Source organism: Acomys minous (assembly GCF_964271855.1).
Source record: "Acomys minous genome assembly, chromosome: 13".
NCBI classification, from domain to species: Eukaryota; Metazoa; Chordata; class Mammalia; order Rodentia; family Muridae; genus Acomys; species Acomys minous.
The window spans coordinates 23,431,285-23,456,417 of NC_140495.1; the positions used below are offsets into that span (position 1 = coordinate 23,431,285).

The window sequence follows — 25,133 nt, forward strand, 5'->3', positions numbered from 1 at the left end:
CAACTTTCAGCTCCATTTGACATTACTCTTACGTCCTCAAAGGACCCAAGATGCCATTCTGGGCGCTATGACTGAGCGCTATGTCGGGTGCTATGATTGGGCGCTATTCCATTCTGGGTGCTATGACTGGGCACTATGCCATTCTGGGTGCTATGACTGGGCACTATACCATTCTGGGTGCTATGACTGGGCGCTATACCATTCTGGGTGCTATGACTGGGCGCTATACCATTCTGGGTGCTATGACTGGGCGCTATACCATTCTGGGTGCTATGACTGGGCGCTATTCCATTCTGGGTGCTATGGGTGCTATGCCATTCTGGGTGCTATGACTGGGCGCTATACCATTCTGGGTGCTATGACTGGGCGCTATACCGTTCTGGGTGCTATGACTGGGCGCTATTCCATTCTGGGTGCTATGACTGGGCACTATACCATTTTGGGTGCTATGGCTGGGCACTATTTCATTCTGGGTGCTATGGGTGCTATGCCATTCTGGGTGCTATGACTGGGCGCTATGCCATTCTGGGCGCTATACCATTCTGGGTGCTATGACTGGGCGCTATGCCATTCTGGGTGCTATGACTGGGCGCTATGCCATTCTGGGTGCTATGACTGGGCGCTATGCCATTTTGGGTGCTATGACTGGGCGCTATGCCATTTTGGGTGCTATGACTGGGCGCTATTCCATTCTGGGTGCTATGCCATTCTGGGTGCTATGACTGGGCGCTATACCATTCTGGGTGCTATGGCATGGTTTATTGCTCTTGTCGTTCCAACCACAGATCTATAAACAATGTGGCACTCCATTAGACTGTCATGAGCCAGTAAACTTTGGCAGTGGTCACCTCTAAATCCTTCCTTGTTGACCTAGGCATTTGTTGTCTGGATTTCTAAATCTGCTCTTAAAACCTTATGATCAGCCGGGCGTGGTGGCGCACACCTTTAATCCCAGCACTTGGGAGGCAGAGGCAGGCGGATCGCTGTGAGTTTGAGGCCAGCTTGGTCTACAAAGTGAGTCCAGGGCAGCCAAGGCTACACAGAGAGACCCTGTCTCAAAACAAAACAAAACAAAACAAAAAAAAGACCTTATGATCACATTTATCCTCATTTTGGTGGTGGTATCCACCATGATGCTCCCCTTCCCCCCTGCATGTATCATTTTTACCCTCTTGTGGACTGATAATCTTGATGAAGAAGAATCAAGTTCTCAGGTTTTAAGCTTCCCAGAACCCTGGCAAGGCTCCTGAAATCTGCTTTATAACAACTTCATCTACAAACCTACACCTATAGATGGCCTAGGAAAGGTCAGTTTGTGCCCAGAGTTATGGTATCTCATAATAGCTTTACTGTAAAGAGCTTAAGAATTAAGTGTGATGCTTAATATTCCACTGTTAATAGTGGTGGGCACTGACTCTTCACCATTCTCCCTGATCAAGGAATCTCAGCATCAATACTATTTTCTTGAGTTTTAAACCATGCTTACGACTAGACACTCATATTTGCTGAATAACTGAGTGCAGGAGTGCAGGAGAGAAGGGAAACTTGTCTTTCCTGGCTCGGATGTGTGGTTCACTGCGCCTAAGTCAGTCTCTGGTTTTTGCTTACCTTGCTCTCCATATTGCTTCTAAACAGACTAATGATCTTGTCCAGGGAGACTGATTGTTGTTCCCAGTGATGACTTGGAATGATTGCTCTGTTTCCTCATTCTGCTGAAGACCCAGAGAGGCAGAGGATTGCCTAAGATTATAGCAGATCACTGCGTATTATTGCATTTGATACCTTCCCCCACTAAGTTGACTGTCCGCTCATTTGACTCTGGTCAATACCTTGCTCCCTCTCCCTGGGCTGTTCAATTGTTGACCCTAGTAACCTTGGGGAGGAGGTCATAGCCTCCACATGGGGCCATAGTAAGCTTTTAGAGATCTCTAGCCCATCTCTTATATAGTTAGAATCTTTCATAGGCTAAGTAGTTTCAAACATTTATTTTACATGTATTTGTTTGTGAAGAGTATGCACACAAATAATGTATGTGTCCTCCAGTGCCATGGTGCGTGTGTGGAGGTCAGAGGACAACCTGTGGGAGTCAGTTCTTCCCAGCACGTGGGTTTCAGGAATCCATCTCAGGCTCTCAGGCTTGGTGGCAAGCACCTTCACTGCTGAGCCATCATCCTGACCCTCACTCGGGTGTTTATGGCCTATCGCTATATTTCGAGAGTCTTCATTGGATGTTTATATTACTGCTACACTATCCTGTCACATGGTAGATTTACTTCTTTGGCTGAGTGTGGCCAGTCAACATTGTCCATAAGCCTCTTTCAAGTCTTGCCCGTGCCTAGGTTTCCTAAGCACCTGAACTGAGAGCTGGGAGTGTTTTGGGTTTTTAGAAAGTAATCCTGTTTCTCATTCTCCCATACTTACACAGCCTTTGATGCAGTCCCTGTAAAGATACAAGAAAGCGATGGGGAGGTGGTGGTGGGGTCACGGTAGGAGTATGTAAGCTTTATGTTCCCAACTTGATGTATTCAGCATAGCAAAGGTAAAGAAAAAAAAAAAGGACAGAACAGAGAGGTTCCAATAACAAGTGGGACTTTACGCTTGGCACAGGCTTCTGGTCCCCACTACTTAGGAGCCTAGGGTGACAGGATCACTTGGATTCCTGTGTTTTAGAGACCACCTAGGGCAGCACAGACAGACCCTACCTCAAAATGAAAGAAAAATGGGCTGTTGAGTCAACTTATGTCCTGTCAGAAAAACAAAGCCCCTATAAAGTAGCTGTGAGTGCCGAGTTGCTGGGGGCATGGTGGACCTAGGAAGGATTTGAAGTGGGAGATAGGTGCCCAAAGGAACATGGGGATCTCTTGCAGGTGAGTACAGGGCTTGGGGGCCAGTGGTGAACATTTGGTACAGGTGGGATTGTGTCTGCCAAGAAGCAGGCAGGCATCCGCATTGGGGGGAAATTGTAAGAGAGTTCGTTTTAAAAAAAGAAAGAAAGAGAGAGAGAGAGAGAGAGAAAGAAAGAAAGAAAGAAGAAGAAAAAAGAGTAGCTAGCTGGGCGAGGTGGATCAGTCACATCTTTAATTCCAGCACTCGGGAGGCAGAGGCAGATGGATCTCTGTAAGTTTGAGGTCATAGTCTACGAGACTAGAACAAGACAGCAAAAACCACACAGAGAAGCCCTATTTTGAAGAAAGGGGAAACGGAGCTAGCCTGGAAAAAAAAGGCATATGGGAGGCTAGCAGTGCTAATGGGGCAGAGCATGGATGCTCATAAAGGTAAGAATGTGATGAGCGTTGGCCTGGCATAAGGGACACACACATTCTTGTATTACAGTGCACATATTCTTGGGCTATATGACCAATGTCCTTTACTAACCTATAGGTAAGATGTGGTTCCTTGTTCCCTCCCTCCCTCCCTTTCTTCCTGTCTCTCTCCCTCCTTCCCTGTGTGTCTTATGTGTGCTTGTGTGTTGTGTATATGTGTGTGCATGAGTGTTACATGTATGTGTGTGTTGTGTGTGCATATACATTACACGTGTGTTGTGTATGTTTGTGTGCATGTGTTTTATGTGTATTGTGTGTTATATGTTTATGTGTAAGGGAGATCACAGCTTGCAGACTCTGGTTCTCTGCTTCTACCATGTGGGTCCAAGTGCTTGATGGCAAGTCCTCAAACTCAGTGGCAGGTACTGTCAGCCACTGAGCTTTCTTACCGGCCTGAGGTTCTCCCCCCCCTCCCCACTCGCCTCCCAATGTGTATGAGTGTCTCACTTGTATGTCTTTCTGTACCACCTGTATATAGTGCTTGTGGAGACCAGAAGAGGGCATTGGATTCCCTAGACTGGAGTTTAAAATGGTTGTGAGCTGCCCTGTGGGTACTGGGAATCAAACCCAGGTCCTGTGGGAAAGCAGTGCTTTTAACCACTGATCCGCCTCTCTAGCCACAGGTTTTCCGCTCTTGATAGTAAGTAAAGATCTCTTTGTTGGTCACCGTAATTTGAAATGGCTTCTGAACATGGCGAGATTTCTCACCTCCTGTTCTGAAGCCAGGCTTCTGAATCTGCTCATTTGCTCTAGGTTGGCAGGCTTAAGCTTCAGCTTTGGCTGCACACTGGACTCAGCCTTTTTACAAAAACACAGTCCTGCCTTTGCACGAATCGGAGTCAATTGGTGTGTCCTAGACACACGGACTATCAACAGTTCCCTCAGGGTCTTGGTGCTAGGTGTTGGAGATGCGAGCAAGGCCTCCTCCCGATGATATACATCATTCATGGTTTAGAACTATTAGTCAGAGTAGTGTTACAAGTGTTGCTAAGTACATGGACTCTTCAGTCTGAGAACTTTTGTGTTACCTAGGATCCTCAGTTGCCTAGCATGTCAGTGGGAAAATTCTTAATAACGCTTACAGAAGAAATAAACAGAAGAGTCATAAAACCAGAGATATAAAACACTCAGCACAATGACTGATGATACTAATATTTTTGTGATTGCTCTAATGCTTTAATAGGAAAAGCTTGTTTTTCAATAGCCCCATGCAAGTTAAACTTAACTTCCTCTGCATCCTATTCATTTATCAATACATGGCCTAATGAAGACAGATTTTAGTGTATCTTACTTTGAACCATAAGAAGCAACACTTAATAATTGTTATGATTTCCTGTACCAGGGCCTGGTGCTGTGGTGAAAGACAGCAAGGATTGCTTGTAAATATTTAACATAGCCTAAATTTGCTTGGTAAAGTGGAACTGCAGAGTGGTTGTATCGGAACCTACAGATTTCATTCACTTGATGATGGCAGTGTGGACTGCGATTTGTTATCACTCTTACCGGAAATGCCCCTGGTTTACTCACATCCCCTCAACCCAGATTGTTCATGCACACCTCTGTAGTACTTATGCCATTTAAATTGTTTTAAATACCTTTAAAAATAAAGAAGCATAGTTATGTCTGTCACTCATCCTGGCGCGCCCCAAGTGGGTGCTTGACCCATCTCCCTGGTGAGCTGCCTGCCCCATGGCAAGGTGATTGGCGAGAGGTAAAAATCTTTTGCTAAAAACATTAATCTTTTAATGGCCATTAACATACTTGCATTTACAAGCAGTGAAGTTTGTCACCTTCATGTTGTTATTTATGCAGCATTAACCTTTTTCTCCAGATCATTGAGACTGAAAATATGATGGACCGAATTGTGACTGGCTTGTCTGAGTCTAGTGTCAAGGTGCGGTTAGCTGCTGTCAGGTATGAGCTTTACGTGGTCTGAATCAAATCCCTTGCTGTGTGTTTAGCCTGTTTCCTTTCCGGTCCTTCACTAAGCGCAGGATGCAGATGTTCCTGGAACGTATGCTCAGGTGAATTCACGCAGTGTGCGATGTTACCTAACAGAACCTAGCCTCCAAACGCCCGTGAGGTGCCTTGCAGTAGCTGACTTAGTGTCGGTAGCCATGCTTGAAGTGTACGTTCGTGCTAGTGAAAAAGCCAAGCAATTGATTTGAAATGTGAGGTTTGGCTTCTTGGGAAGCTAATTTTGATCATTCTTTATAGATGTTTGCACAGTTTATCCAGATCTGTACAGCAGCTCCGAACCAGTTTCCAGGATCATGCGGTGTGGAAACCTTTAATGAAGGTGAGAAAGTCACAGCAGTTGGCACAGAGCCTGTGGGAGCTGAGCACCCGGGTCTAGGAGCACATCTGATGCTCGGGTAGAACACTTTGCTGTTTATCCTGAGTCAAATGTTCCGAGCAGCTCCAGACTTAGCGACTGCGGTCAGTGGGTCAGCAGGTCAGCAGGTCAGCTGTGAGAGCAAGTCCTAGCCCAGGTTTCTTTATTAGCTGGAGTTCTCCATCTTCTCTGTGTTTATTATTACTCTTTACACTTAAATCCAGAGTTTTCTTTGTAGCCTTTAGGTTATAAGATGGGAAAGAATAGGCTATTTATACATATAAAATAAGACTTGGGCCCTTAACTCTGCTTTTGGGTCTCCCATGCCAGCAGGAAGGAATTCAACACAAGTCAATCTGAATTGAAACTTATAAAGGCTCAACCAATTAGATGCGGATAATAATGTTCACCGTCATATGGAACCATGGTCAACTTGGTCTTTGATCCTTTTGTTTTTAAATTTTTCTTTTAATTAACTGTGTACATTTCATTTACTCGGTAGAATTAAAATTTTTATTTTGGTTTTTGTTGTTGTTTCTTTGGTTTTGAGTACTTACTATGTATTAAGCAAAGCCTCTAGGCCCCCAGGCCTTGCAAAAGCCTTTTACTATGGTGATCTTACCCTTGATCTAACCTCAGGTTAGAGTCAGGACACCAGTGTGACAGAAATAAGAAAAACATCAAGCAGGAAAATGTGAATTAGATTTTGAAGGTAAAAAGAACAGAGGAGGATTTCTTTCTGTGAGCAGAAATGGTATGTACGAAAAGTTAGGAGCTAGCAAGGGCGCCTTCATGACCACCATAGAAGGAGGGGATGTACTGAGCTGACGCGTGGACAGGTAGCCAGGCGGAAGCCACAGTGCATGTCTGAAGTCTTAGTAACTGCACGGCAGAGGCAGGAAAATGGTGGGTTGAAGGCCTGTGTGGACTACATAGTGAGACCTTGTTTTGTGTGGTGTTGTTGTTGTTGTTTGATTGTTTTTAAAATGGAATTTGACCAGTGCTGTAGGCCTTGGAAATTAACATGCTGAGTGGTTCTTATGGGGAAGCTGATCTCATGGCAGAGTACATGACTTATTCTTTGAGGTCTTGAAATAAGATGATAGTTGTTGTTTTAGAAACAGCTTGAACCCTAGAGCTACTTTTTACTGGAAGATGTGACAGCATTGGGTATGTGGTTGGTTTAGGTTTCTAGAAGGATCGTGATACAGCTTTGTGAGGCTTATCGGGACAGAGTGTTTCTTCAGTTTCCCCTTTGCTGTGAGCCTTCCTTCTCAGCCTGTGACATCACCCCTGTCTCATGTCCATTCACTGTCACCACTCTCTGAGTTTCCTTCACCTTATTTCACCTATTGGACATATGGCACTCTTCTGAACATGACTCACTTCCTGTTGTATTTTTGTTTCCTGAAACTTACTGGGAGCCCCCAACTTTAGAAAGGTTATTTGCCTACTCCAAGCACAACCTTAATGTCTTCCCACACTGGTAGGATACTACAGTATCCTCGGGTAGGCCAGTTCAGTCAACAAGTCTGTTTCACATTCAAAATCTCTTACCTAAAACCAGTGAAGCCAAACTTGACATTCCTAGATTTTGGAAGGCTCTCCTAAGTTAATGTTTTCTTTTACACATCCTACTTTTTCTTTTCAGGTTTTGTTTGTTTGCTTGTTTGCTTTGCTTTGCTTTGCTTTTTTTTAAATTGATAGCTTGATTTTGATTTATTATTCACTCAAGACTTTTAAACTTTTTTCCGTTTCCCAAAATAACTTCTTTTGTGTCTGGACCTTTTCCTCTGGTTGCTCAGCTCAGAATCTCTGTACCATGCACATGGAGGACAGAGCAAGTGGTTCCTGTCTGCTCCTAGGGCACATGGCAACGAGCCGTCTAGAGTTCTGTACTCATGGCTGTATGGAGATCTGACTCTCAAACCATGGCTTAGTCACATGCATGAGGTGTGCTGTTAGATGCAGATGTTCATTTTGATTTCTCATAGTTGAGAAGCTGCTTATCTAATTTTTCTTATTTGCTTTTCCATATTTTAATCTGTTGGTTAACAAAACACAAGAGAATAGCCCTTTAATTTTAATAAAAACTTTGTGTTTTAAATTCTTCTGTTTGGGTTAAATTCATATGTATGTATGTATATAATTTGTTTTCTTATTCTGGGATCAAACCCAGGGCCCCATACTTGGTAGACAAGCACTCTACCAACTAACCTATACCTCCAGTCCTGTTTTACTAAGTCTCCATTAGCTTGACAGTAGAAGTCAGCTTCCGAGCTGCAGTATTTTTTCCTACTTATACTGTCCAGTATAAGAAGTCAAGCTGAGAGATAATTGTTTAGGGTTTTACTTAGTCATCTAGGACCTCACCTTTAGCATTTCAGAGTTAATGACATCGCCCTTTTTATTCTATAGGTTTTACAAAATGCACCTGATGAAATCCTAGTAGTAGCGTCTTCCATGTTATGTAACCTTCTTCTTGAATTTTCTCCAAGTAAAGAGGTTAGTATTGGTTTTCTCTTATCTGGCTAAAGTTTAGTCAATTGTTATTTTCTTTTTTCCCTTCTTTGTTTTTCTTTTTATTTATTTTGGCTTTTTGAGACAGGGTTTCTCTACATAGCCCTGGCTGCCCTGGGACTCACTCGTAGAGCACCTTGGCCTCAAACTCAGCAATCTACCTGCCTCTGCCTCCTGAGTGCTGGGATTAAAGGTGTGCACCACCACCACCACCTGGGTTTTCTTTTCTTAAAATAATAGTTGGTGTTGACATTTGTGAACTGAAACAAGTCACTTAGTTTTCAATGATGGGATTACTTTCTATTACTTTGTTCCTCCTACCTGTCATGTTCAATGTACTTACCGGATGTCACAAAGCCTGGAGCCCTGCAGTAACATTCACCTGCAAGCTCAGCTACTTTGGAGGCCGAGGCAAAAGGCTCTCAAAAGCCCAAGAATTTGAGGCCAGCTTGTTTATAAATAAATAAATAAATAAAAGATACCACGCTATATAGTTAGTCTATACTGAAATTGCAAGTAAAGAATTATAAAAGTATAAATAATAGACTGTCTTCAAACAATATTTACTGAAGAATAATTGACTTGTCTTTGGAAAGCAGGATTGTGAGTCATTTCAAGGGACTAACTCCCTGCATCTGAAAATACTATTCATTGGTCACTGGGAAAGAATGAACGTAAAGATTTTTTTTCTATTCTATTCTAAATACTTCCCTACATGTATCTTAAATTTTAGTGGGTTTTACTAGTGTTACCATCTCTCACCTCCTCCCTCTCCTACTGAAACCCAGCAAAGCACTCTCCTGCCTTTTTCATGTATTACTTGTGTGACCCACTGTGTTTAATTAGAGTTGCTTGCATGACCATGGATGGAAGTAATTTACTAGAGCGTGGGCATCTTGACCATGGTTACACCACTGAAGAACATCACAGACACACACGTGCGCACACACATACACACACACGCACACGCACACACACACATCGCAACCCTTAATGGACAGTAGGCCCTCAGAAGGGGTGGAGTCTCGTAGGCCCCTCCATGACCGTGACGGAATGTTGGCCAGCAGCCCAGTCTGCGCAGGTCTTATGGTGGTGTCCATGGCTGCCGTGAGTTTGGTTCAGAAGATTCTTTTTGCTCTCCATTTCCCTGTCTTTCGGTCTCACGCTCTTTCTACCAGCTCCTGTTTATGCAGTGTTCCCCGCTGTTTGCAGGGGTCCCTTACTACAATTTATATGTTTTTTAAGCTCATGGCTTTTGTTTTTAATAAAGAAAAATAAACTTAATAAAAAATGGGTAAACACCTTATACAGTTTTACTGTTTCATCATCTCTGGTCTGGACTTGTAGAACATGCCTACATATGTACAGAAAATGAATCCAATTTCCAGCAACAACAAGTGTGTGTGTGTGTGTGTGTGTGTGTCTCCTTCCTTCCAGTCCTGAGTTCATGTTTACTGCTTGTTGGCCCTCTAGCAGTTTGTACATGGATTTTCTATATTGAAACATCTGCAGGCTTTGTCTGGCTTGCGGATGTCAGCACCAACAAGGTGGAAGTCAGCAATGGGTACTGAGCATTCTTCCACTGTAGGCACAGAGACCAGCAGAGGCTCTCAGAGGCTCCCAGGCCTCTGCCTGCCCCGGAGCACTGACCAAATCCTGACTGAGTTACAGTCAGAGCAACCCCAGCCATCTAGAGCAGCCTGTGTAGTGTCCAGCGAGGAAAGTGGTGGATGAGCTCAAAGGATCTGATCCAGAAGGAAGAGAAATGCTAGAAAAATCTGGTCGGAGCAGTTGGCAGAATTGGAGTAGAGGGTTTGTGTTGATAAATGTTTTAACTTAGGATTAACTTTTCTGCATTTGGTAGCTGCATTGTCATTGTCTAAGGGTATCTTTGTCCTCAGGAAACACGCTGAAATACTGAGGGCTAAGGAGTCAAGTCTGTGCTCTGTTTTCAGATGGTAAAATAAAACTAATAATGTAGATTAAGTACATAGAATAAGAGATATGATGAAGAGACCATGGCAAATACTTGAAATACCATGATTTGAATCCATGATCTTCAAAGGTGTCGTCTTGAAAGGCACATCCTGAGCCTGTACTGCTGAATCCCATAAGAGCCTCTAGTCACCAGGTGACACGTGCCTTTCAGCAGTCATTAGTGGTAAGTCTCACTCCTGCAAGTCTAGGTTTTTAAGAACTCTCTAGAAACCCATTTTCAATGAGATATTCAAGCTACAGTCAGCAGTTAGGCTGTCCTGGCATGAGATGTGATGCGACTTTAAGAGAGCAGATGTGCTGCTGTTCACACGTCATGGCCCGTTGATTAGCTGAGCGTAGGCTGGAACTTGGCTTCTGCAGTTGTTTGCAGTGAAGAGAACAAGGAAGTGGACAGTGGGGAGGAAGAGTATGAGAAATGGACGTGTATTAGGATGCCTGCAGACTGTGTGTGTGTGTGTGTGTGTGTGTGTGTGTGTGTGTGTGTGTGTGTGTGTGTTTCTGTTTCTGCTTTGTGAAAACTGCATAGAATTGAGTAAGATGAGGAAGAGATCATTTAATAGGTGGTTTGCAAATCTGACATGGACTCTTTTTTTTTTTCAAAATAACTTTTTTTATTAATTTATTCTTGTTACATCTCAATGGTTATCCCATCCCTTGTAATGGACTCTGTTTTGTGCTGTTATTTGTTTATTATTCCATCTTGTTCTTCCTTTTCTCATCAGCCAATTTTGGAATCCGGAGCTGTCGAGCTGCTCTGCGGATTGACACAGAGTGAAAACCCTGCTCTCCGAGTGAATGGGATTTGGGCTTTAATGGTATGTTTCACGCTTTCATGTCACATTTACAAGAAAAATGGAGGCGATATCAAAGTTGTCACTATAGCATATGTTCTGGAATTTTATTTTGTAAAAACTAGCTAACATAGTCCAGTTTTCTGATGCCCTATGACCTGGAAGAGTCTGTGTTCATCTTTCAGGTTCGTCTGTAAAGGAGTTGTTTGGTCATATGGCACACCCTCATCTGGGAACATGAGTGCCTCTGAATACACTGCTGTCATAGCGAGCTGCTTGGGTTATGCTTGCATGTAGTTACAGATAGTACACCAAGGCATGGATTGATGGTGTGCTGACACACACAGTTTCATGTTTATGGTGTACAGGTTTTAAACGATAGATGTTCTGAAGTAGCTGAATTGAGCTGATGTAAGCATCACTCATGTAGTTAGCATACTTTGTAGAACAGCTACCTTGCCAAGTACTTAGTAATTGAACAGTTTCTAGTAAACATAATAAATCGTTTCTTAAATTATGAGGTCAGAACCATTTTTTTCAAGATTATTAAACTTCATTGCATTTTGAAAAGGAGTAAATCTATGTGGACTTTGAAAACCGTACTTAGAGTATTCAAACTTTAATTGCTGTGCCAAGGCTCGGTGCATTTGCAACTGCTATTTTAAACACTCTATGTTACTACATTGATTTGGCAGGGGAGTGTGCACACGTGCCAGGGGTGAGAGGACAATTTGGGTCAGTTCTCTCCTCCTCCATGTGAGTCCAGGGACTCCAGGCCAGGTCGTGAGCTCTTTACCTAACTCAGCCTTCGCGGCCCCTGCTGCTGCTTCCGTGTGCCTTCCTTACTGATGGGAAAGTGGGCCCGGGCGTGCAGAGGACGCTTCCCAAACAGCCAGTGGGTGGTGGCAATGGGCTCCAGCGGCCCCACGCCTGTCATGCCCCTGCTCCATGCTGTATCTGCTGAGTTACTGACACGCACTTGGGACAGAGATAATAATCCAGTAAAAGTCCAAATCTGCTCGTTTCTTAGTGACTCTTCTCCTTAATACAACTTGTAGCTCTTCTTGAAACACTCCCAGGCTTTTTTTTCCCCCTTAAGTTTTTACTACCATCTTCCTGCCTTACCTTCTCTTCAGGACTGCCCTCCCAGCATCAGGTCCAGTTTCCTTTACACTGCAGCCTCAGGAGCCCCTCCAATAGGAGAGCTTACTCAGAAGCCTGTGTTTTTCCATGTCTGTGACCCATTCCCCAGATCTTCCACTTAGATAGCCTGTGGGACTTGAGTTGACAGCTCCCTGACATGCACCCGTCTGTTGGCACATACCAAATGAGTCATCTCGCTCTGCCATCTCTCTTACTCTGATCAGTTTCCGTATCACCAGCTTCTGTAACCTTTGTTCACAAAGATAAAGCTATGGGATTGCCATGGCCTGGGTCTCTGATGGCCAACAGGTGCACTCCTGCTGTCATTGTCCTGCATCATTGAGAACCTTGCTTGGTGGTAGATCTTAATTGCTTAAGCAAAATGAATTCCTGAAAATAACTACATATATACCACCAACTTATAAGAGATTTTTACAGCAAATGTTTGTTTATGAATCGTTATTTGGCATTTGCTATTTTTTTTTCTTCAAACGTAGAGCTTGGAATAAGCTGGGCTAATATATTATATGAATGAGAAAATAAGGAGAAACAAAGGAGCCAGTGGCCATCTGAGGTGCTAACAGCCAGGGCATACCTCCCACCCACTGAGAGCTTCCTGTGTGATAGGATGTACCATCGCAACACTAGCATTAAAGTACATGAACCTGTTCTCAAAGGTAATCCAGAGGTTGGTTTTTGTTCAGATGCCCACGTCAGTAAGTGGCTATCCTCCGCATGTAATATGTCTAAGAGTGTGACCAATCCAACTTCCTTCTGTGTACTTCGAATGATCAGGGCTCTATTAAAATACAATTTAATGCAGTGACTATAGACATGATTCTTGCAATTTCTTTAATCCTTTCAGAATATGGCATTTCAGGCTGAACAAAAAATAAAAGCAGATATTTTACGAAGCTTGAGTACTGAACAGCTCTTCCGGTTGTTATCAGATTCCGATTTGAACGTGCTGATGAAGACACTGGGACTTCTCAGGAACCTCCTTTCCACTCGGCCTGTAAGTAACGTCCCTGGGGCTCCATGTGAGTTCGCTCTACATGGCTCAGCATCTGTGAGTGTGAGCACTTACTAGTCTGTCACCTCCATGGGTGCACTGGGAACTGCCTCACTGTAGAACCCTGCCTGACTGTTGGGTACCCCTGTCTCTGCTGCATGTCTCCCTGCCTTGACTTGTCACTGTTCTTACCTGATTTGCTGAACAGAATGGGTCGTCTCATCTGCCCAGATCACTGTCTCTGAGGCCTGTTCTTCACTTGAAAGTTCCTCCCGCTTTCATTCCACAGGTGCTATCCATCCCTTGGTCACATGCCAGTGTTATTGTGGAGAGAAGTTGGTACATGAATGAGTATGAGAGGCTCAGCCTCGCTAGTGGCATCACTGGGTGTTCTCTGATATCCCCTGGCCATCGCCATCCGTGGCTCTCCGGTAGACAGAGAACATGAGGTCTCTGCCCTACTTGTCTTTTCAGTCATCCTTACAGCATTTGTACCCGAAGACCTATTAGTGTCTCCTGCTCTTATTCCTCATTCGTTCTGCGCTTCTTGATCCTCAATGCTTTTAGTTCTCTTTATAGTACACACATAAACACACACACACGTGAGCCCACGTGTGCAGACACACATGTGCATGCACACATGCACACACAGAGCACGGACGGCTTCCAAATACAATAAACACTGGTCTTTGGAATCTGTATGCTCCTTGAAGCAGCTGTATATCAGTTAACTTTGAGAAACTTTCTGTAAGTCAGGTGTGGTGCTACATGGCCTGTAATCTCAGTACTTGGACAGTGCGTCAGCAGTTCAAGGCCTTGACCAGCTGGATGAGACCCTCTCCCAATAAACTAAAAGTAAAATGAAATAAAAAAGAAGCCTCCTGTGGCCTTTTTCTTTGTTTTCCAGATGGTAATTGTGGATTTCCCGTTGTTTTACAGCATATAGATAAAATAATGAGTACTCATGGAAAGCAGATTATGCAGGCTGTCACTCTGATTCTGGAAGGAGAGCATAGCATCGAAGTCAAAGAGCAGGTATGTGTGCGGAGCCTTCTGACTGTAAGTACAAAGAGCAGGTGTGTGTGTGTGTAGCCTTCTGACTGTAAGTACAAAGAGCAGGTGTGTGTGTGTGTGTAGCCTTCTGACTGTAAGTACAAAGAGCAGGTGTGTGTGTGTGTGTGTAGCCTTCTGACTGTAAGTACAAAGAGCAGGTGTGTGTGTGTGTGTAGCCTTCTGACTGTAAGTACAAAGAGCAGGTGTGTGTGTGTGTAGCCTTCTGACTGTAAGTACAAAGAGCAGGTGTGTGTGTGTGTGTGCGCAGAGCCTTCTGACTGTAAGTACAAAGAGCAGGTGTGTGTGTGTGTGCGCGCGCGGAGCCTTCTGACTGTAAGTACAAAGAGCAAGGGTGTGTGTGTGTGTGTGTGTAGCCTTCTGACTGTAAGTATAAAGAGCAGGTAGGTGTGTGTGTAGCCTTCTGACTGTAAGTACAAAGAGCAGAGGTGTGTGTGTGTGTATGTGTGTGTGTGTGTGTGTGTAGTCTTCTGACTGTAAGTATAAAGAGCAGGTAGGTGTGTGTGTGTGTGTAGCCTTCTGACTGTAAGTACAAAGAGCAAATGTGTGTGTGTGTAGCCTTCTGACTGTAAGTACAAAGAGCAAATGTGTGTGTGTGTGTGTGTGTGTGTGTGTGTGTGTGTGTGTGTGTGTATCTCCTTCTGACTGTATGTACAAAGGTAGATCTCTTACCCCATCAGCTCCGTTCAATGATTCCTTCCCCTGGGGTAGAGGAAAGCGTGACCAGAGTCTAGTTTCTCAGTTACTCATATGCCATATGCACTGTCCCTGTCTCTGCAGGAACAGCCTCCCTTAAGCATGCTGGACTTAACTAGTGCTTTCTCCAGTACTAATTATAGCCTTCAGATTCCCACACTCCCTGATTACGTATTCCTTATTCTGAGGACAGTTTTGGGTTCTTTACTCTCCAGCATCTTTTGTTCTTGGTTGCCATTTTGAACCCTTATTTTCTACAGGACATACTTAGAGCAGGCACAAAAGTACAGTAGCTACCTTAGCAGGCAATCAGTTGGGAGTCACTTTCTGTATTTTTGTTTTGTTTTGATTTTTTTTTTTTTTTTTTTTTTTTGCTTGGTTCTGGTTTTTCAAGAGTTTCTCTGTGTAACAGAGCCTTGACTGTCCTGGACTCACTTTGTAGAACAGGCTGGCCTCGAGCTCACAAAGATCCACCTGGGATTATAGGCATGCGCTACCTAAATATCAGAGAGCTTAGACTTGAGAGCTGGGCCTGGATTTAATTGTGAAAAAAAGTTGATTAAGTCATGGTTAGACAAGTGTCTTAGGTGACTTAAAATTAAGACATAAACTTCTGATGAGCAGTAATTTAACACTGAGCAGGTAAAATCTCAGCCTCGCTGGAAGTGGTTGAAATGAAAGCCACCAGTGGGATGTAAGAATGAAGAAAGACACTTGCCACTTGAAAAGTGTATAGATAGATTCTGTCTGTAGAGACAGCTCACCTGGGTAGGTCCCCACCAGTCTGAAAAGAAGCAAGGCTTAAAGGCCAGACAGGCTTTAGATATGAGCAGAACAGCTGACAATAGTGTGTTTTCACAGGCCACTCACAGAAATTCAGAGTGGCCCAGAAGTAGTGTCAATAGGACGCTAAAGCTGGCCTGTTAGAAAGTCAGTCCTCCTCAAAAGTACCTAGTAAGTTATTTGTATTGGGGCATGCAGTAAGCTGCATACATATGCAGTATATAAGTGTATGTAAGTTTTCACAGGCGCATTTACTCATGAAGCTACCACTATAACCATACATTGCAATGGATATTGCAGTCAAGGAGTATACCTGTTGTTAGCTTTCTGTCGGAAAGAAGACAGCGTTGTTCATTCATATCACTTCTAGTCAACAAGGCACGGGACACAGCAAGCAGAGTAAGTGAGACACACAGAATGGGGAGGATGAAATAGAACTGTTCCCCAGACATGAAGAGTTGTGTAGAAAATATCATCCACTCATTAAAAAACAAACAAGCCTAGAACTAAGTTAAGCCAGGTGACAATATAGAAAATCAATTCTTGTCATACATAAGCAGTGAGGGATCAGTAGTAATACTAAAAAACAGCATTTGCAGTAGTTTGAAAAAAAAACCAAAGTCTTGTAAAGGTCTGCGTACTAAAATTTATAAGACTCTGATAGCAATAAAACTAAGAGCTAAATAAACAGAAAGATATAAAATGTTAATGTCGGCTCTCCCTAAATGGCTTATAGACCACATAATGCCAGTCATGATCCCAGGATAAATAGATATGAAGATAGTTATGAATTATTGAAGGCTTTCAGTTTCTAAAATCTCTGGAAAGTAAAAGGAACTAGAACTTGTGTCTGAAGGATATAAGAAGCTTTCAGAACAAAAAAGAAAATAACCAACAACAGATACCCCACAAGAAAATACCACTACAGATCCTTCAGAATGGCATCTTTTAGGAAACAGCAAGTAACATTCACACCTTTATTTGTGTGTGGGGTGGGTGTGCTTGTGAGGGCGGAGGACAGCGGGTAGGAGTCAGGTCTCTCGTTCCACCATGTAGGTTCCAGATGTGGAACCAGGTGGTCAATCTTTTTTTTTAAATTAAACATTTTTATTTCTTACATATACATTTATAGTATTCCACATCTATACAGTAAACTACCTATAGCAAGAAGAACCATGACACAATCAGGAATTATATAAATGTTACATTCTTAGTGTTTTGGCTATTTGTATTTGACAGCCTTGAAGAAAATATCTTTCCTATCTTGGTGCAGGTGGTCAATCTTGGTGGCAAGTACTTTTACCTGCTGAGCCATGTCACCACCCCTAGAGTGGCAAACAGTTTTAAATGGCCATTTGTACAGTTGCTAAGCATGAAGGCAGTGAGAGTGCAATATGACACACTTTGAAAAATGGTATGGCATTTTCCTTACAAGGTTAATATACACAGCCACCCTCAGTATCGGTGGCCCCCTCCTCTGCACATGGGTGCCGGCGTCTTCAGTCTCCTTCCCATATATAAAACAAATGGGTATAGTCCTTGTATATATCTGCACACATCCTCCTATATACCCGAGTCTCTGAATTACTTCTTGTGTAACAATAAATGCTATGTGAACAATCAGTACTATATTGTTTAAGGAATAACAGCAGGAAAATGTATATACACTCACCACACAAACTTTTTCCCATGTGTGGATGTGGCATCCACAGTACAGAGGTCCAGTTGTTGCTGTTGCACAGCCACTAGCCCCATCCTGGGTAGTAATTCATATATAGATAAAAACATATTTTTATAAAAACTTTGTCAGCGTTTATAAGAATTATTCATAGTCCCCCCAACCTCTAGAAATAAACCAAATGACACTCAGGCGAGGAATGAGGAAACTATGGAAAACTGCTTAGCAACTGGGGTGGGGATAGCACAGTGGACAAGTTTTGATAGATTCCAGAGCATGGACATTGTGCCACGTGAAAGCAGCCAGCTCAAAAATCAGCCAGCGTGTTAGGCAGGTCTGTTCATTCATAAAGCAGCTTCTAAACGACAACAATGAAAAGAAAGCGAGTGAAAGGCATGCAGGGTGTCAGTGATGGGTGGGGGCTAGGCGGAGAGGAAGAGTCACTCAACGGTTTTAAGATTCTTCTCACATTGAAGTCATACCAAAAGTTTAACTTCTTATTTCATGTGTATGAGTGTTCTGCTGTGCATGCGTGCATGTGCATGTTTGCTACACGCATGCCTGGTGTTGTCAGTAGAGGGCAGAAGAGGGCACCAGCTCCTGTAGAACTGGAGTTAGAGACAGTTGTGAGCTGCCATGGAGGTGTTGGGACCAAACCTGGTTCCTCGGGAAGAGCTTTTCACTCGTGAGCCACCTTCTCCAGTCCTTCATTGCAGCGTTTTCTAGGTCTTGGCAGGCAGTCCTTGCACCTCTTTAGTTCACATTTACCCTACTGTAGGCTCATGCTTTTTTGATTTTTAAATCTTATTTTAAGTGTATGTGTCTCTTGGCTGCATGTATGCATGTGCCTTGGACACCTTGGAACTGGAGTTAAAGTTGTGAACTGCTCTGTGGGTGCTGAGTATTCAGTCTGGATCCTCTGGAAGAGCAGGCAGTGTTCTTAGCCACTGACCATCTCTTTGGCCCCTGCTGTATGTTTGAACAACATTTAAAAAAAAGATTGTGTGTGTGTGTGTGTGTGTGTATGTGTGTGTGTGTGTGTGTGTGTGTGTAAGTGTGTGTGTGTAATTCTGCCTGCATATGAGCCAGCAGGCCAGAAGCAGGCACCAGATCTCATTATAGATGGTTGTGAGCCACCATGTGTGTTGAGAATTGAACTCAGGACCTCTGGAAGAACAGCCAGTGCTCTTAACCTCTGAGCCGTCTCTCCAGCCCCCTTGAGTGACATTTTTAAAAACTGATTTCCAGTAAAGTGAAAATGCCCATTGTTAGTATATAGACAGTTTTTGAACATTGATCTTTCACCACTCACTCTCCTGACTTCTTTTGTGAATAACTCAGAATTTATTGTCTGAATGAAAACACTTTAAAATATGTTATTCTTCTCTTGTTGTTTAGCTGGCATGCCAGGATAATGGATATGTAGGAGCTGATAAAAGTGAACGTATTTCCCTTGTTTCCAATACTAGAAGAAAGTATTGTCTTTCCCCATTAAATATGAGAGGTATAGGCTTTGAGAGATTTTTATTAAGAAAAAGATTTTTACATAGTTTATTGAATATCAGTGAGAAGATACTGGGTTTTGTTTTTGTTTTGTTTCAGTCGGTTTTTCTGCATCTGTTGAAAATATTGTTATTGGCTCGGTTCTCCCCTAACAGCTACTGGGCAGGATGCGTACATGGCTGTGCTTCAGCAGAACTTCACTCACAAAGTCGAGGAGCTGTTGAGTTCACTCACAGGCCATAGTTTGCCAGTCTCTGCTTTGTTTTATTGATTTTTCAGTTGTTGGCACTAGTGGGTTAGTCATGCATTGATGGTGTGTGTGTGTGTGTGTGTGTGTGTGTGTGTGTGTGTGTGTGTGTGTGTGTAGCTTTTACCTTTCTGCTGTCTAATTGATATGCTGAGTTGATGTAGCTCAAGAACCAATTGAATGTCTTCAGTGTTCTTGTGCACATAAAACTATAGTAAGGTTTTTGTGAGGCTCAGGGATCTAGTCTGACCCTCCAAAAACCTCTGTCCTGTTGAAGGAGTCTTCTGTATTTCTCCTCTATATCCCTGAGTAGAGGGCAGCTGTTCCAGGTGAGCCTTAGCGTGCTGGCCCTCCTTCCCTTCCCCGAGAACATTGGACCTTTGTAAGCTCTCATGCACAGTCAGTCATTTCCATGCGCTCCTATTAGCTACAATGGCCAGCTCAGTACTGAGGCTTTCTGAGAAGACCTGGGGAAGCAAGCACACAGGAGAACCAGCCGTGGTTCCTCTCTATCCTGCCCCTCCCCTGCTCCCGCCAGGCTCCACTTCTCTACATAGTTTGACCTTGCTCTTGACATTTTGTTTTGTCCTCGTAAATTCTGGTGATGCCTGTTTAGGGAGGATTCTCTCACCAGCACTGAGGAGCATCACCTTATAGGGCGTGTGAAGTCATTCTGTTATCAACACAAAGGAAGAGCTGAAGTAAGGGAGGGAAGCAGATGTGCTTTCAGTGTGCCTGCATTAGTGAGCTGCTGCCAGCACATCTGGACGGGAAGACACTGCTGGAAGACAGACGAGAGTGGATGCTCACTGGTTCTGTGCTGTCACCCCAGGCCAGTGGGTGAACTGAGACCAGAATGTGGGCAGAGCAGCCACTGCTGCCTCCATTCTGAACTTGAGTCCCTTGAAGTCAGTTGCTACCAACCCCCTTCCCATTAGCTCTAGTGAGTTAAACTAAAAAAGAGTCAGATCAGGCTGCCTCTATCTCAACACTTGGAAGATTGAGGCATGAATAGTGCTGCAAGTTCAAGGTCAGCCTGGAATACGTAGTGAAGCTCTGCAAATAAAATATGCACACACGCACGCACACACACACACACACACACACACACACACACACACACACACACACACCCCTACAACGTGCACACATGCATACACCACACAGAAGTACAAGGCTACTGAGACTGTTGATTGGGTAAAGCTAGAAGGAGAGACCTGAGCCCACAGCTGCCCTTTGACCTCCACATATGCACTATGTCACTATGTCACACAGCACTCACACAAACCTGCCATGAACGCAGGCCAACAATACTGTTCTTATAAAAAGGAAGGATTTTCGTTTTTAGAAGTACAAATCCCTGGTTACTGATTCTCTTAGGGTCCTGTCTGATCATCTGTCACATCCCAGCAGCACACCTTCCTCAAGTCGTACTGTCACGGCTCATCGTGATCCAGGTGCCCAGGATTAATATTTCCCTAGTACTTGCCTAGGCCTAGAACTATAGAAGTTGCATTTTCTGTCTGTTGTGTCCGATAGGCAGCCTTCTTTGGTTCGTATTTCAGATCTTGAACCCTAGTAACCTAGCACAGCCGTGTGCCAGTCAAAGTGAAATCAAGCTGCAGACCCCTTAGGACATTTGAGGTCTTGGCCTGAGTAAGAAAACAGTTTCTTCCTTAGCTTAACTCAGTTAAGTCTCACAAAGGAAAAGGCCTAGACTGGAAGGAAGTGGCTGGAAGGAAGTGACTGGAAGGAAGTGGCTGGAAGGAAGTGGCTGGAAGGAAGTGACTGGAAGGAAGTGGCTGGAAGGAAGTGACTGGAAGGAAGTGGCTGGAAGGAAGTGACTGGAAGGAAGTGGCTAGAAGGAAGTGGCTGGAAGAAAGTGACTGGAAGGAAGTGACTGGAAGGAAGTGGCTGGAAGGAAGTGGCTGGAAGGAAGTGGCTGGAAGGAAGTGAGTCCGTGCCCCGTGCTCAGCTCTCATACCTCTTTATTCCTGTGCTTCGGGATCATGATGCTTCCTTCCAGAAGTTTCTCCTGGCTTTTATAGTACTCAACAACTTCTGTTTTCTTGGTTTCTTTTGCTTCAGTGAAATATAGTTGTTTATGTAGCAGTGTCAAAGTGAGGGTGCGTGTCAGTAACAATAATGTGATGTGCAGGCAGCAGCCTTTATATGGCTTAAAGCCTAAAAAGAAGCCACTGAAGTGTTTGAGTTCTTGTTTGCATAAGACAGATTTTTCTTGGATGTGGTTACTTTGTTTGGCAGTAATGGCAGGAGATGAGAATCCAGGCATTGATAGAACCCATGAAACGCTGTGCACCTTCAGATGAGAAGTTTCCCACTAACTTCTAGGAACTTTCTTTTTAAATTTCATTGTATTTTATGTATATGAGTGTTTTGCCTGAGTGTGTGTGTGTGTGTGTGTGTGTGTGTGTACACTATGTGTGTATCTGGTGCCCACAGAGATCAGAAGAGGGCATCAGATCTCCTGGACCTGGAGTTACGGGTTGTTGTGAGCCACCATGTGGGTGCCGGGAACCAGACCTGGGTCCTCTGGCAAGAGCAGTATACATTCTTAACCACTGGGCCACCTCTCTAGCCCCCAGGGGAGCTTTCTTGATCACTGGCCTTTTGTTCTTTTCCAGACACTGTGCATCCTAGCCAACATTGCAGATGGGACAACAGCAAAAGAACTTATTATGACGAATGATGACATCCTGCAGAAAATCAAATATTATATGGTAAGCCTCAGTCTGTGGTATGTAGCACTGGAAGGGCTGTGGCACTGCAGCTCGGCACTGTAGAACGCTAGCTCTTCTGTAACACATTCAATGAGTTTGTATCCTAAAGTAGAAAAGCAAGTCCAAGCCCTAGAAACGTGCTGTGAGTGCTACCGCCCAGTGCGCCCCACCCCCCACCCCCATCCTCTGCCCTGTGTGTCCTCTTACTGAAGACTTGAGTTCTTGGTTCTTCTCAGTCCTGTCTCCCTCAGGTCTCCCAATCCCATGGACATAATCCCTCTGTCCACATGGTTCCTCACTTCCTTGACATGTTTGCTTCCAGACACAGCTGGCCACCTACTGCTGTGTCATGTTACCATCATGGGAAACTGCCAGTTTAGCAACAAATTCTGCTAAACACCCCCATCTTTTAATCTGATGCTAAACACCCCCATCTTTTTTCGATTTGTCCATTTTCACAACAGCATTCTAACTATGAAGGCCGTCTCCCCATCTCCTTCCTCCTGCAAAGGTGTCTTCTCTTTGCTGGACATTTCATAGTTAATAATCGCAGAGAAAGGCACAGAACCAAGCCGGATGATTGCTGTTTACTTATCCTGTCTTACGCCCTTCACCGAGTCTCTCGTGAGCTGTGCTTCCATTCTCCCCAGAATGGGGAGATCTTTAAGCTTAATCATTGTTTTGTGCCACCTTACTCTTTGCTGTACTAAAAGAACAGATGATAAAAGCCGCATGCCCCGTACCCCAGCTCCTTTGAGTCAGGCCTTGGCCTGGTAAGTATTATGTGTCCTGACTCACAGTAACCCTGATTCGTTTCATCCCGTTCCCTTCTAGCTCCTAAATGAAGCCACTCCTGCCTCAGGTCCTTATCTGTTCTGGCTTCACCACCCGGGACACTTCTTTGTCCCACTCCTCAGCCTTCGGATCCCAGCTGAACTGATAGTTCATCTCTCTGGGCCCTTCTTGTGCGAGGCGTTATAACATTGTTTTCTTCAGAGCAGTTGAGTTGATGTAGTGATGCACCTGTGTGTAGCCACTGTCCCTGTCAAGGCAAGGACTGAGGCAGTTACGCGCACAGCTTGCTGTCTACCACCTTTACAGTACAGGGCCCAAATACCTGCTCACTGTTTGTTGAGTACAAACCTAAAGCGTGACCTGGTAATTCCCTTGACTTCTCATTACGACGTAGTGTCTTCTGTCTTTTGAACATTCTCTTGTGTCGGCCATTGGGCTCGCTCTGCAGCACTGGAAGGAAGGGTTGACTCGCCTCCTGTGTTCACCGAGTCATCATGTGTACTCGTTTTCTACTGCCATTCAGAACTCCTTTTTTTCTAACAGTATCTTCTGCATAGCCACACTGCTCTCTTGCCTCCCAGTTGCTCTGACCTACTTATTCTGGCTTCATCGTCACTCAGCTGCGCCTGTTGTGGTGAAGGTCACTGGCGAGCTCTAGGATGCCCAGTCTAAAACCTCTTTCCCTTCCTCACACTCCCCACTTGAACACAGCTGGCTGTTTTCCTCCTGGAAACACCTCTTCCTCTTAGCTTCCCTGAGACCATACCCCAGACCTTTCCTTCTCCTGTCTGCTGTCCTGCAGTTGCTGGTCTGCAGCTTTGCTTGCACAGTAGAGCCTCCTGGGGGGGCTTTCACAGCTTGCCTCATCTTTGCCCTCCCAAGATTCTAATCTAATAAACTCTGGGATATGACTTAGTTACCCAGATTTTTTTTTTAAGTTATTCTTATGTATGAGATGGAGGAAAGCCATTGGCCTAGCAGACTCTCATCTATGCCACGGTGTGGTTTTCTATCTCTGCGAGTAATTTTAAAGGTATCTCTGAAGCCTGAGCCTCCCTTCAGGAGTCTGGACTTGGTACCCTCCTGCTTACTCAGTGTTGTCTCATGGTGCTGACGGCCTTTGAGGCTGCTGTTCTAAGGCCCCTGTCTCCTCCTCTGCCATCTACTCCAGTGCTCAAATCAGGTGTCACGTCAGTTTTTCCAATCCTGTCCACAACTTGTCTAGATTATCAGCAAGTCCTGTGAACCCTTCCTCAAAAACCAGTTTTGAATCTCTTCACATCTTCCTATTGCTGCTGCCCCCACCAGAGACTCCTGTCTGGTTGCCTGTCTGATAGTGGTAGCCTCTCAGAACCATACTCCAGTTCCCTTCCCCCAAAACAATACTCAAACTGTAGGTCAGACCTTGTGTCTTGTAAATCCTTCAGGGGCTTCCTCCGAATGCAGAGCGAAACCCACTGTCCTAGTGTAGCCCACAAGAGCCACTGCACACTCTTTGAGCATGCACTGGTCAGATCCCTTCAAGAAGTTTTCTTTTTGAAGCCCATAGCCCCATGATTTTTATACACCTAGTGCCTTCCTTTTCTTTGAGTCTCTATTTAAATGTTGCCTCTTTCAAAGAGATCTGTGTGCGCTCACCTGAGTTCCTACCACTCCAGCTGCCCTTGTTATTGAATAAGTGACAAATTAGTTTCCTAGTATTAAATACTTTGTTAGTTTGCTCAGTTTACTCATTGTTAGCCTGAGGCTGGATGCAGATGACAGGTTTTATTCTCTTTTGGCTTAATGAACCAAGCCAAATATTCCTTATAAACCATTGACAGGCAAAAGAAGAATGACTCACCAAAATATTGTGGAGGAGGAAGCCATGCCCAGTTCTTTGTGTTGTTTTTGTAGATATGTACTCCTGCCTGAGCCCTCCAGCAACCCTTAAGCATATCATGCATGTGGGGCTCCTTCAGATATACACTAATTATTTTAAGGCCTTTATTATTTAATTATTTCTTTCTTTAATTTGATACATTTGTATGTGTTTGGGTGTGTATGAATGCATCACAGGTGTGCATGGTGCCCTCACAGGTCAGAAGAGGGCATTGGATCCCTTGGAACTGGGGTTATAGGCAGTTATGAGCGGCCATGTGGGTACTGGGAATCAAATCTGGGTCCCCTGGAAGAACAGCCATTTCTATTAACTGTCCTCCACCCCTCACTTAAGACCTTTAAAATGGACAAGCAGGGAAATAATCTAAAGGCTGCATACTATTTATTTATTGGGTCATCTTTGATTAGGAGAAAACATTCCATAGGCATAAGCAGTCCAACCTAACCAAAAGGTTGCATTTACAGTACTTACTGGAAGGTAAGTAAGGATCATGTGTTAGACTATGAGGCCCCTTAGCCACAGCTGAGACATTTGACAAGCCAGGTAGCGATTTGATCTAGGTTTTGGAGATATTCTAATAGAAATCAGAGTAGTTTCATTATTCCAGAAGCCAAA

General features: G+C 44.1%; 1 protein-coding gene across 2 annotated transcripts in view; it reads left to right on the plus strand.

Moving 5' to 3' along the window:
- Window positions 1-25,133, plus strand: part of ARMC8 (armadillo repeat containing 8) — a 93,374-nt gene that overhangs the window by 60,213 nt on the left and 8,028 nt on the right. For both annotated transcript variants that reach the window (XM_084753547.1, XM_084753548.1), the window contains 7 exons: window positions 5,155-5,237; window positions 5,541-5,622; window positions 8,077-8,163; window positions 10,899-10,991; window positions 12,976-13,125; window positions 14,062-14,157; window positions 21,746-21,841. In XM_084753547.1, the coding sequence (XP_084609673.1) occupies window positions 5,155-5,237; window positions 5,541-5,622; window positions 8,077-8,163; window positions 10,899-10,991; window positions 12,976-13,125; window positions 14,062-14,157; window positions 21,746-21,841 (687 nt within the window). The remainder of the gene's footprint in view (window positions 1-5,154; window positions 5,238-5,540; window positions 5,623-8,076; window positions 8,164-10,898; window positions 10,992-12,975; window positions 13,126-14,061; window positions 14,158-21,745; window positions 21,842-25,133) is intronic.